The sequence below is a fragment of the Porites lutea genome, chromosome 1 (assembly GCF_958299795.1).
Source record: "Porites lutea chromosome 1, jaPorLute2.1, whole genome shotgun sequence".
Classification (NCBI taxonomy): domain Eukaryota; kingdom Metazoa; phylum Cnidaria; class Anthozoa; order Scleractinia; family Poritidae; genus Porites; species Porites lutea.
In genome coordinates, this window is record NC_133201.1 from 25,622,447 (window position 1) to 25,635,281 (window position 12,835).

The 12,835-nt window shown below is 37.3% G+C and overlaps 1 protein-coding gene and 1 pseudogene across 1 annotated transcript; one reads left to right on the forward strand and one right to left on the reverse strand.

Annotated features, from left to right (window-relative positions):
• Nucleotides 1-795: 795 nt before the first annotated feature.
• On the reverse strand, nucleotides 796-8,602 carry LOC140953452 (uncharacterized protein KIAA1958-like). The gene is made up of 5 exons (XM_073402906.1): nucleotides 7,484-8,602; nucleotides 7,077-7,345; nucleotides 6,495-6,547; nucleotides 1,928-2,076; nucleotides 796-858 (listed from the first exon to the last, which is right to left on the reverse strand). Exons 1-5 carry the CDS (start codon nucleotides 8,387-8,389, stop codon nucleotides 796-798), a joined length of 1,440 nt encoding a protein of 479 aa, XP_073259007.1. The 5' UTR covers nucleotides 8,390-8,602.
• A 1,603-nt stretch (nucleotides 8,603-10,205) lies between these two features.
• On the forward strand, nucleotides 10,206-12,017 carry LOC140953537 (uncharacterized; annotated as a pseudogene).
• Nucleotides 12,018-12,835: the final 818 nt, after the last annotated feature.

The window sequence follows — 12,835 nt, forward strand, 5'->3', positions numbered from 1 at the left end:
ACGGCGGGTCTAAAATACAGGTAACTTTTCCACACGTCAGAGTACAGTTCACCATGATACAGACAAATGAATAGCATTAAAAGTGTTTGCAAGGCCTAAACTCTTAACAAAATGCTCTATTAGATAGAGGGGAATCTGTGTGGTTTGGCAATTCATCTATGAGGCAGTGACATGTACTTCTTACGTGTGGAATGTGACCTGTACTTTGTGAATATCTTAAACATTTTAGTAGAAATAAACATTTTACTTTTAAAATAATAATGTATGTACCTTACTCTATAATCAAACTTTAAGTATTGTTTAAAAGACCAGCATGAGTGTATTTCCAGGTTCTGATTATACATGACTGCAAATTTTCTGAACGGCTTCAATTAATCTCTGACATAGATCTTGTACTAATACTTAGATCTGTCTTTTTTTTAAATCTAAAAAATCGGATGTAAGGTTTAGCCGTACCTTAATCAGATAGACACTCATTAAGCATTCCTTTCTTTTGTTTTTTGTTTATGGATTATTAAAGAGTTTTTGAATGTCAGTTAAAGTGACTGGAAATTATTGTTGAATTTCTCGTCATGCAATGGCTTTCAATTGTTGGTGTCTGGTGAAAGATTTACAAGAAATGCCACTACAGAGCTCTGTATTAAACTTCTTGTCTAAATTTGTTATTGTAATAGTTTTAGACATTATGCATATTTTCCATTAAGAGGACTTCATTTTCAAATGGTACTTTACACTCTTACAAAAAGTGAATTACCTGACACATACTTGTATGTCAAAAATGTCAATTAAGTCTTGCTAATCTTCCTCAAAGACACTACTTCTAATAACTTCAGAAATGCCTTTCCAGTCAGTGTAAACCTGAAATCAAAATGAATAATTATACGAAAAGCCCAAATTACAATCTGAAATGAGGTGTTTTAAGTTAAGGGGAAACAGCATGCCTATCTCAGTTTTTTTATAAGAGCATGCAGTGACCTTCCCTTGTGACCTGTGTTTTGTAACTGCATGCACTTGTTAAAGTTAAGAATTTTGTTCAAAAAAAGCAAAATCAGCTTGACTATTTAAAAATGTGTCTGGATTTTGCCCCATATCTTATTTCTCAAAAAACTGTCCAATGTGTCTTCCAATTAAGTAAAAAAAGACTTGATTATTTGATTACCTTTAAAAATAATTAGTAGAACACTTCTGCTGCACAATCAGATAGCTGAAAAAAAAATCAGCATTGTCCACCTTCTGCCTTTTCTTTCCTCATTTCCCTTTAGCAACCAACCCACTTCTCTGACAGCTCCACATATCTTTCCTCGATTTCACGTAGCCTGTCCTGCCAGAATTCCAGTCTTCTTTGAACTTCTTTTCCAGTTGTAAGGAAAACAGGTTAGGTAGTCACATCACGAAGTGTAAGGGGGTATTCTTTTTTAAGGGAGGACTATTATGCAAGAACACAAACCACTGGGTTTGCTGTACATGCTAAGGAACATTCACTCAGTTGGGATGCAGTAATCTGATGCAATAATGATGTACCCTTGATACACAATGGTCACGTCATGGGGTTGTATTAATACTAACAGACTGCTAGCTAAGCCTATCACAACTTCCAGTGTAGATGGATGTAAATGCAGTCATTAATTCAAACTGTCTGGTTTATCACAGTGAAAGGGAAAGAAAGGTTTTAAATAACAGTATAATGACTGTAACATGTACCTGAACCTGTGAGGGTAATAGTCTCCTGCTTTGAACCAAAGTCTCTGGTGAATGTGTCTGAAATAGCCATGTCCTGATACTACTAGAACAAATTATTAAAAATTCATTGAATAAACAGAAACCATTTTTTTCAGTGTATGTTTCTACATACTACATAAAAAAATATTATTGTGTGTTGCACTGGTTTAAGTGAAACATTCAAATCATGTAATATCCTGAGCCATACCTTGATTCTATCATTACAAAATGTGACTTTATTCAGGAGCGCCTCTTTAGCACTTTGTGGATCAGCAAAATATGACTTCAATTTGTCATGGGGCAAGCAGTTCCTGACAATCGTTTCAATGTTTGTGAGGAACTCACGTTCAGTAGAACCTTCAGGAAAAAAAGTACAGAAAGAAACAAACAGGATTTAAAAATTCACAACTTAATGATATCTCCATTACAAACCAGTATTACAGTTTTCATATTAAGGATCAAGGTATTGTACAAAAGTGAAACTCATGCAGCTGCTACAGCACAGAAGTAAAAGCCCTGAAGTGGATAAAGCGAATGAAAGCAATCATGACAAAAATGAAACAAGATAGAAGGTACCTGAAAATGAAGACACCTGGGTGTTGTGCTTTTCAACAGCAGTTTCTTGGCCCTACTTCATCTTCACAGTTATTCTGCGGCAAAAATTCTCAGGGCCATAATTTGCCAATTCGGCATTACATTCATCAAGTGATAACCCACTTTGTATGAAAACAAACCCAATGATGACAACAGCTGTTTAGTGTTTCTTTAAAAGTTCGCAGTGAAGGGCGTTGCAGAGATTAATAGATGATAAAATCTTCAAGAAGGAACTCTAAGTCATTAGGATGCCTTTGAAACTAGAAAAAAGAAGATTCATTATTTTGTTAGTTGTGGGGGATATCTTCTCTGAAGTGGTACTTAACAGTTTTATAGATTTCAAACTCAAGCATTTTACATGACATGTTTTCAGTCGACTTTTATGACAGTGCCTCTACAACACACCTACAGTAAAGGAAGACCTGGATATATTATTATCAAATGGGAAAATAATATGTGCTCTCTAGGAAAACAAGACAAGGATAATTGGCAACATTTTATAGACAGGGGCATTAAACACCATGTTTGTCTGAAAAAAGCTTTTTGTTTTCTTTTCCATGCAGTGAAACTTCCCCTTTTATAAAAGGCAAAGGCTTAATTTACAAAATATTATTGCTAAAATGAGGTCTATATAAAAAGTTAGTGTTTTATAGAAAACATACTTATCAAGCTATAAATTCTGGGATGAAGAGATTCACTCACTATACCAGGGAATTTAATTTTTTGAATAGAGGTTAACTGTATTGAGATAACCTTGTTTTGAATGCCTTTTATAATTAAGTTACTGTGAATTCAAAATGACAACTACAGTACGAATGCTGAAATTCATGAGTAATCAAGGGCTCTGCATGCCTCAACAAGTATCATCAGAGAATTCTTAGTAAACCAAAACTATAACTAAATTACCCTCCAATATATTGGCCTTGCTGGACATGCTAAAGTGTTCCAAACAAACTGTATGCAGACCAAGATCGCAATTACATCCCTAATAAAGCAACGATAATAATAGCCATTATTCATAGCTAGTTTTTACTAAGAAATTTTACCTAGCGAAACTGAAAATCTAATAGTACTATATTGGTAAGTTGGTCATTGTTAAGGTCAAAACCAGTGCATAGTAGAATTTTTTGACTCAGAGATTTTGAATATATCCACATACCCTCAATGCTTTGCAGATAATGCAACACTCTTACTTCAGTTCCTCGTTTCCCAAGGTGAAAGTTCGCTTTCCCTGTTTGTTCCAGCAAAAGATAGAGGGCCTTCAGGTCAAGTATAATTGTAGATATAATTTTTAAAAAAAAGGTCAAAAATTAATGTACATGCAGGCATTGGATTGAAAATATGGTACTAAAAAATGCCATATTAATTATTATCTGTAACTTACCTTTAAATCTCACAGCCTAATGCACTCCATCCACTGTGATTCCATTCTTCTTTAGTGCATCCTTTTGTCTGTTGATATTAACAATCAGCTTTTTTATTTTTTCCCTAATAATAATAAAAAGTAATGTTACCGGTAAACTGAAGTTATTACTAAAATGAAAAAAAAAAGGAAAATGAAATACTACTGCTAGTCTCGTCTGCGGCAGATAGTTCTTAAGACTTGAAAACATAAGGTCGGGTTTGAGTGGCCCACTAATAAATTAAGACCTTTGTGGTAAAATTTTCAAAAATGATCGTTTACTGGGGCCTTTAGGCCTCATATAATAAATTTGTTGTAAATCCACAAATTATTTCAGCTTGCATGTATAACTGGTCAACAACCAAAAATTACACAGTCAAAAAGGTACAATAAAATTTTCACTAACAAAACTAGTTATTTTGGAAACAAATAACTATTTAAAGGTCAAATGAACCAAAAAATTGACATATTTTCTTTTGTCGCTTTACCTTCACCAAACACTAAAAAGAACCATCCTAAGTGAGATTTGGGTAAAGATTTTTCTTCCCAAGCCTTTAAAGGAAGATAAAAGATCAAAATCCGAGCATTTCCGAAGACTTCACGAAAACGTTTCTGAAATGGCCACGTGATAGACTGGAGACTATGACGTCAATGTTGGTCTTTCAGGGCAGAAAAACGTTCTGCGCATCCCTTATCGCCTGTTTGTTTGTCTCGTTCTGTGAGAGTTCTGACTGAGACTGAATGAAATACACGAGGTGTGAACGTTTGCTCCTTGTAAAGGCTTTTTGTTTTTGTTGTCGTTGTTGTTTTTTTGTCACTTGAAAATTACTTTGGATTCAGAACAACCAATGTTAGAGTAAAAACAGATCATTCCGTCAGTCTGAGGAGGAATAAAACGTTTTGAACATTTCCAAAGAGGTTTGTATTTTTCTGACAATTGCGCATTCGATTTGTGAATTGATTTTGTGTCTAGTGCTTCGCCTTCTTTCGCCGGGTTGAATTAAAACCCGCTTGTATTCTGTTATTAGTTGTTACGGTTAGTTTTTTACATGCCCAGATTCATTTACCTTTGCAGAACCAGCTTTATCCTTGTCTAATGTCAAAGAACCGTAATGCTAACGCTTGCGAGTGAATAAACTTGAGCGCTTAAAACTTCCTCGGAACTATAGAAGGCTAGCAAGCTTATTCGACAAGAACAGACTACTTCGATCACTTTTCCGTTGCTCAAGTAATAATAGTCAGAGTATTTTGTTTTCTTTTTCATTTTTAGGTACGTAGTTTTGTTTTCTTTCTGTACGCAAATTTTCCTTTTCACTCGCTATGAAGTAGCTGAGAACGTCAACTGCCGGCAGTGGCTTCAAAACAGTTGACTCTTTGCCCGTAAACAATTGCTGGAGCTGGATTTGACTGAAGCGAGCAAAACAAACCCTTATGTGCAGTTTTCTGTACTTTCTAATGATTCAATTTGCTGAGTTTAATTTGCTTGAATGAAGACCCTCGCATGGACCAGTTTTTAAAAATAGCTAAATGGTGAATCATGGCTTGGGTGCGAAGCTTGCAACTGATCTTTTGAAATAAGATCTTTAGGTAGGTTATTTCGCACAGAAAATTCACTTCTTCATTGTCAGCAGGTATACGAGCCTTAAGCCTTATGTTTTTGGAGTGGAAATTTGTTGTTTTGCAACCTTATTGAAGCTTTTTTTAGTTCACTTAAGCTGAATTTTATGCATGATGGAATTGTTCTTTACTTGTCGCCTCTCTTTGCGAGCTTAAAGCGGCGTCTACGGTCCTTAAAGTGACCTCAGTCAGTAATTAAATCATATACATAACTGGAGAGAAGTCAACTTTGTTTGAAGGAAATCTTACTTGGTTTTTGAGAAGTGTTATGCATGTTCAACGTGACAACACAAAGCAAACTTTATCTGCGCGAAACGATCAAGTTTAAAAAAATGTAGTTGCTTTGAAACCAATTTTGGGGAAGATTTTGCTAGATAAAGATTAACTCTTTTTGTGCCCACATATCAACGCCAGAACTTCTACATTGAGGATTTTGTTTATAATTTAGTGTTCTGCGAAGCACAAGTGTCCGATCGAGCGTGGGTTTTAAAATATCAGCTCGAGTGCGACAAAGTTCAATGACTACACATTGTGGGCAAACGTGAATTTCTTTGGGCAAATCATTATACAAAGATATTTTGTTTTTGTGTCCACAGTGGAGCTCCGGACCTTATATATCCAGAAACTTCTCTATGTGAACACATTTTGTGAATACATCTTGAAAAAAATCGGACCTAGGCACGCACATTTCCAGTACAGCGCAAGGAAATTAATGCTGTCGTTTAAGGCCGTTTAACTATGATGTATTCTTCGAGAAAATTAAATAATAAGGTAATAACCACAGCTTGCAAGTTTTGAAGACAAATTGCTTGTTCTTTCCAGGTTTATGGCCGCACAAACCACCACAATTTGTGCGCCAAGTCGACTCGAAAAACACTGTTTTGAATTTCCCGCTTTTTTTCACCTGACCAACATTGACGTCACAAGCTGTTTTTACCGACAATTTTTCCGACCGCTCTACGAAGATAAGGGCCAAAAAATAACAATTTTTAATTGCGAATATCTCTGAGATGCTTGCTTCAATTGAGCTGAAACTTCATAGTATGTTTATTCGGTTCATATTAAACATATTTCACTAGAATTGAACTAAAATAAAAAATGTCGAATCTTTGGTTCATTTGACCTTTAACTAATGAATCAAAATAATTTAAATACAACATACCTGTATTCCTTACAATTAGCAATAGGTAAAGGGCACTGCAGTGATTTGCAGCTCTGATTAGACAGGAAAATAGAGATTACTTCATGGTTGGTGAGTGCGTACGATTTTTATTCACGAGTTGTGAAGAATCGAAAACGAACGAGTGAGCGCAGCGAACGAGTGAGTTTGCGATTCTTCACAACGAGTGAATAAAAATCGTACAAGCGAACCAACCATGAGGTAATTTGTTTATTATATATGTACTGAGATATTACAAAATAATGTTAACAACTATCAATTGCGCGGTGAAATCAACACAAAGACCACAACGAGTTGCGAATGATTTTATTCGAGCAAACTGAACGTACAAAACTTCCTACAACATTAAAGTTATTCAATGACTCTGAAGAAAGTGGAACAAAGTCTACTTTTAAACGATTCTTTAACTTTAAATAACAATGAAAATTTTCAGCTTTAAATATCGCCGTTCAAAACCGTACCTAAGATATAAAATTTGAAAAAGTTGACTGTTTTGTAAATCTAATTATAGTAATGCATGCATTCTAATCAGAGTCAGAGTCCAGTACTTTTAGCCTTTTGTACCTCTTTGGAGAAGACTTTACCTCAACTTCTTGGATTGCCAACTTCGGGGATTGATTGAGGCTGTTAATAGAAATGCTGAATTGACCTCCATGAATAACAGCGCCCGTGAAAAGCGACATCGCTTGTTGGTGATGATCTGCCGCCGAGCGACCCGCCGAGCTAGCTGAAGGATCAGTGGAGCATTCTCCAACTTGAGATGAATTAGTTTTCTCTAAGCTATGCACATTCCCGGACATCAGTTCACTTAAAGTACGAGACATTTTAACTTGCTGTTTTTCAGAAACTACAGAATAATTTGTCACACTTTGAAGATTTTTATGTCCCGACAGTTGAATAATATCTGTCGCTGGGATGTCGTTGTTTGTTAAAGTTTGGATCATTGTTTGGCGACCGCTATGGTTCTTTACATTGGGCCCCAGCCTGGCTTTTTCTGCCATTTTTTTCATTAACGAATTCAGCTTGTTCACGCCAACGGCTGACTTTTTAAACCATGGTTTAGAAGAATCTTGTTTTTTACAGTTATTTACTGCTAGATAAAATGGCGCGTTGTTGTCGTTTATTTCCGACAGTCTTTTCTCCGCGTAGAATTTGTAAACAGTGACGGGATCTCTTTCACTTCCCTGAACCGAAAACATTTTCGGTTTTATTTGCCTGACATCTCTGGGATTTTCTCCGGTTCGAGTCTTAGTTTGTCTCTCAGTATACTCTAAAAATTCCTCGCCATTTGTAGTTTGGCGTAGTTGCACATCGCCCCAACACATGTCTCTGTGTTCCTTACAACCACGGAGACCGAAATAGACTGTGTTGTTGAACCAAACTGTATTCAGTAGAGCCTCAGGAGTTGACTTTCCTAACAATCCTTTGTCATACAGCAGTTTTATGTCGTCTTCTGTGAGGGGAACTGAAGCGTTTGGTTTATCGCCTTTGCCTTTCTTCTTGAGATCTCTTTGTTTTGATTTTAATGCCGTTCGTGCTTTTTCAAACTCGACGTCTCTCATAATGCTGTAGCCGTAATTCTTCTTCTTTAAATACCGTTCAAAACTGGCCATCATAGCACGCAAGGAAGTGGGTTCGTAATCTTCGTTGTTTTCTTTCTTTCTTACTGTTATGATAAATTCGCTGATGAATGAACTCAGTTCGTGTGGGGGAATTTCTTCTACAGGCCTTGACTCATCTTTTAGCCTCAAAAACTCCTTAAGCAAAGCAACATTCTGTTCAGTTTTCTTCCTGGTGTTTTCGTTTTCTTGTCCTTCAATAAATTCCTCTACTGAAGTTATATCTGCAAACCTTGAATTGCTCGAAGAAGACGCCATGGTTTTCCTTTTGCCTAGTGACGCCGTCAGTGAAAGGCGGGAAAATCGATACGATTTTTGTCACTAGTGAAAACTTTCGTCTGCGGGTTGTGATTGGTCATACGGTATTTTTCACTAGTGAGAAAAATCGTACAACCAATCAGATTGCGTGTACTCTGCAACGCATCATTTTTATTTGACATATTCATTTTGCAGTAAATCTCAGTACATATATAATAAAACTAATTACCGCATTGAGCGGACATTGAGCGCCTGACCGCAATACAAAGCTCGTTCGTTACCATGGAAAAGGGGTCTCCTGGTGTGAGCAATAAAATCGGACCTCTAGCTTATGGTGAAAGTAAACTCGCTTGGTTGTTTACTTAGTTCGTGACAGATATCACGCAACGTAATTTTTGATAGCAAATAAACACATATACATATTAGCAACACTTTCAAACCAAAAATGACCCGGTACAATTCTCTAGAAGTCAGCGAAAAACTGTTTTGCAACGAAACCTGAGACGTATTATGAAACAACCGCTTTTTATCTTACATCACAATTGCATTTACAGCTCCTGTCGCATTTTTGTGTTGTATAAATGACAGGGACGGCTATTCACGTGGCTTACATTACAACTTCACGCCGATTTAAGTGTGTACCCCAAATTTTGGGGTTATTAAGTATTCATATATTCAGGCTATTGTTCTTGTCATTGTCGATTACCTTCCGAAGAAACCACGAGCGGAACTCCTTTGAGTTAGGTGCGATATCTTTCTTTTGTTTCAAATTTTGTTGCTTGATTAACTTTTTAATCCCCATTGTCATTTGATGAGTATTAAATTTCTCCATTAAATACTCGGACTTGCCTGTTAAAATTTGCGGCCTTTGCGGGAATGCTTACAGGTCTTAGAAAGCGAGGCGGCAAGTCTGGTTGCGGTAACATATTTTAGGTCACGCACCCTGTTACAAAGTTAACAAGCCTGATAAATTTGAAGTCGATTAAAGCTTATAAATACCTGATCTCCAGTGTTATTTATTTATTCAGTTCTACCTTGCCTCGAAAATAGTTTCGCGTTTAACGCATTTCTGCGGAAGGTATTTATTATACGCTGTGGCCTTATGGCCGGTAATCGGTCAAGGTGTTGAAAAAACTAAATGGCCGGCAGTCGTATATTATATTCTCGATAAATTTCACAAAATCGAAAGATTCTAGCTAATCTAAACTATCATATGTCGATTAAGACAAGTCAACATTAGCTGGAATTTTTCGCTTTTGTGAAATTTACTGAGAATATAGAACTGCCGGCCATTTAGTGTTTTGAAAACCTTGACCGGCAGTCGAGCAGAAACAAAACACAAAACACGGTTTCGTCTTCTGTGCCCAGCGTAAACCAAACACTAGACTTGAGATGTATAAAGCATTTCAGGATCGCTTGACTTGTCATAATCGACATATGATAGTTTAGATTAGCTAGAATCTTTCGACTTTGTGAAATTTACCGAGAATATGGGACTGCCGGCCATTTAGTGTTTCGGTATTATCAAACACTGCGCTCTGCAATCAAGAGCGAACGACTCAAACAAAGCAAGCGGTGAATGTATTTAAAGAATGACACAGATTTATAAGAGTGTATTTTCACTTTTTTTACGTTTTCGCTTGAGTTTCAGTTTAATTGTTAAAGACCTTAAACGAAACCTCGCGTTTTGGTTACGTGACTCCCGGGCCCGAAATATACAGCGCACAGCGAAACCTCATTCATTGGTCGGTTCACCGCAATATCTGCATGACAACTCGCGAGACCGGAAATATCTCAAATCAAACAAGAGCTGAAATCGATAGATCAAAACTTGCAGAGTTTATCATTCCTTGAAATAATTTTGTAGAAACGCTTGCATAGTTTGATTGCTCTGAAGAAACGAATAACTGTTATGATTGAATGAATGGATAACTCTTGGCCGGAAAACTTTAAGCCGATCCTAATAGGCGAGAAAAAATTCTTCAAGATCGACGAGTCGCTGCTCTTTGTTCTGGGAGTAAAGGTACACGTGAAAAAACAAGGATACAAAGATCTGGATCAGCTGCTTCAAAAGCACGGTAAGTCATAAGCTAAGATTTTTCAAAAAAATGTCTACAGCGATAAATAGAGCTGATGGGGTAAATCATAACAACTGAAATTGAAGTGTTTCCTACCGAGAAACGGATGCTTCACTATGAAATCTATATTAAATCTATAAATAAACAGCGATAGGTGAGAGACGAAAAAAAGTATACTGCTGCCATTCATCGTTATTTCATTGCTTATCCACTTAAGGGTATTTCAAACGTCTTCTGAAATTCGCCATTGTCAAAAAAAATATTTTTGTGACACCAAAATAATGCATGTATCCGAGGGTGAGGGGAGGGGATGAATATCTGTTCAAAAGTGGATCAAAATTTGGCACCCACATATCTTGCAAAGCTGCAATGTTGGCACTATTCACTTGCGTAAGTTCAAGGCAAGGAGAGGATGTCACAGCTGCAAGAAACCTGCGGTGTCTGTTAATAGACATACTGGTTAATTTTGCCACTACTGCACCTGAACTCCCAGAACCTGACCCACTTGCTTCATGTGATGAAAATCATTCAAGAACTACTGCAGTGTCAAGCACTCCAACATCCAGTCAATCCCCACCAGAACCTGCAATAACATCTAAGTCCAAAGGTATCTCAACTGAAACCCTTCTCCAAATACAGGAAAGCATTCAAAAACAACAAGAATCAAAAGGGCGGATGTATAAGTCAAGAGCTGTAGTTCGAAGGTTGAGCCAGCAGAAAGAAGAACTTGTACAGTTAGCAAAAACTATACATCATGGCAGCAAGCAGGATTTTCTCTCCGCACTTGCACACTCAGTGACTACATCTACATGTAGCTCTTCAAATTCACTGATACAAGATGAAGACTGGGATGGCTCACTTACACCGCAGGACATTTTAGCCTTAGCAAAGAAAGCACATGATCCTCAAAAACGAATGACTGTTTATGATACAATCATTGTGGAGTCTGCACCTTATCACTACCACTTGAGTGCGTCTGACGTGTTAGACATTCAGGACACTTCTAGTGCGACAGAAATTGTACGTGCATTGAGGAGAAAGTTACCAGGGTTTTGGATTCTGAAAGAAAGGTGAATGGAGTCAAAGCCAAGTACATGAAAGAATTTGAAATTCTTTGGAAACCTGAAAGGACTCATTCTGGATGGCAAATTAATCCTCAACGACTGCGAGAAACTTTACAGTATCTGTACTGGTGGCTACCTGAAAGTGAATGGTGGAAAATTTATGGCGATGGACGAAATTCTGGTGGCAAAGACTCTGTTGCACTGACACTTAACACTGTTAATGATGAGGCTATGTTTAATAGAGTAGCATACCACAGTCCTGAGGAGTATTGGCCAATCACCATCTTTTATGGGAAAGACACAAGACTGAATCTTGAACTAAACCTAGGAGATCCACACAGAGAAGGAAGTTTAAATAAGTGGATTCAAACAATGCAGGAGAATGGACACAAAATCTACCTGTCTTCTGTCCTAATAATTCTTTTTCACGGCCGTTCTATCTTTTGGAAGACGTTATTTTCTCTACCAAGCCTACTGGATTTTTGACGTTCGTGCTCATATTGAGTACTGGCCTGACTGGCGACTGTAGAAGAAGATAGGGGTCTACAGACGGACAAAAATGAGGGGACAACTGAGGGGCAACAAAGGGGTAACAAATTGTGGCGAACGTAAATGGGGCGAATTGCCTAAACCAACAAATTGAGTAAAGTGTTTAGACCGCCATAATTAGGGCGAATTGTCTTACTCTAACAAGTCGAGGGTAGTGCTTAGGGTTAAATCATTCGAGGGTAGTGCTTAGGGTTAAATCAGTCGAGCGGAGTGCTTAGGGTTAAATCAATCGAGGGCAGTGCTTAGGGTTAACTCCATTGAGGGCGGTGATTAGGGTTAAATAGAGTGGTCGCGCAAAAAGTAGTAGGGTGAATTGTACGTTAGGTTTCAATGTAGATGGATTAATCCCTCGAGTCGATTGTCTAGGTCATGACAGTGAGCACGTTTTCGCCCATTGATTTGCTGACTCAGCAGAATTTGTTTCTATTTTTAGATGATGACGTCATCTTTTAGATTAATCCCTCGAATCGAATGTCTTGGTCATGACAGTGAGCACGTTTTCACACATTGATTTTCTGACTCAGCAGAATTTGTTTCTATTTTAGTTGATGGCGTCATCTTTTTAGATTACAATAGCGTATAAAAAGGGGACAACTCTGGGATAATTCATTTTGATTACGATACGTTGTGCTGATCACAGCTATCACCATGCCGATTACTTATCCGAGACCGTGTCCAAAGTGTGGCAAGAAGTATAAGAACAGATTTGACTTTTGTCGTCATAAGAAATATTGTGGAACTAATTTGAAAGTTGC

Excerpts from the sequence above, each read along its gene's own strand:
- LOC140953452 (XM_073402906.1), bottom strand. The coding sequence starts at position 8,389 with ATGGCGTCTTCTTCGAGCAATTCAAGGTTTGCAGATATAACTTCAGTA. Across the intron at positions 7,346-7,483 it reads AAGCCAGGCTGGGGCCCAAT|CAAGTTAAAATGTCTCGTAC; the intron begins GTAAAGAACCAT and ends TCTGAAAAACAG. Across the intron at positions 2,077-6,494 it reads GCTAATTGTAAGGAATACAG|GTTCTACTGAACGTGAGTTC; the intron begins GTATGTTGTATT and ends TTTTTCCTGAAG.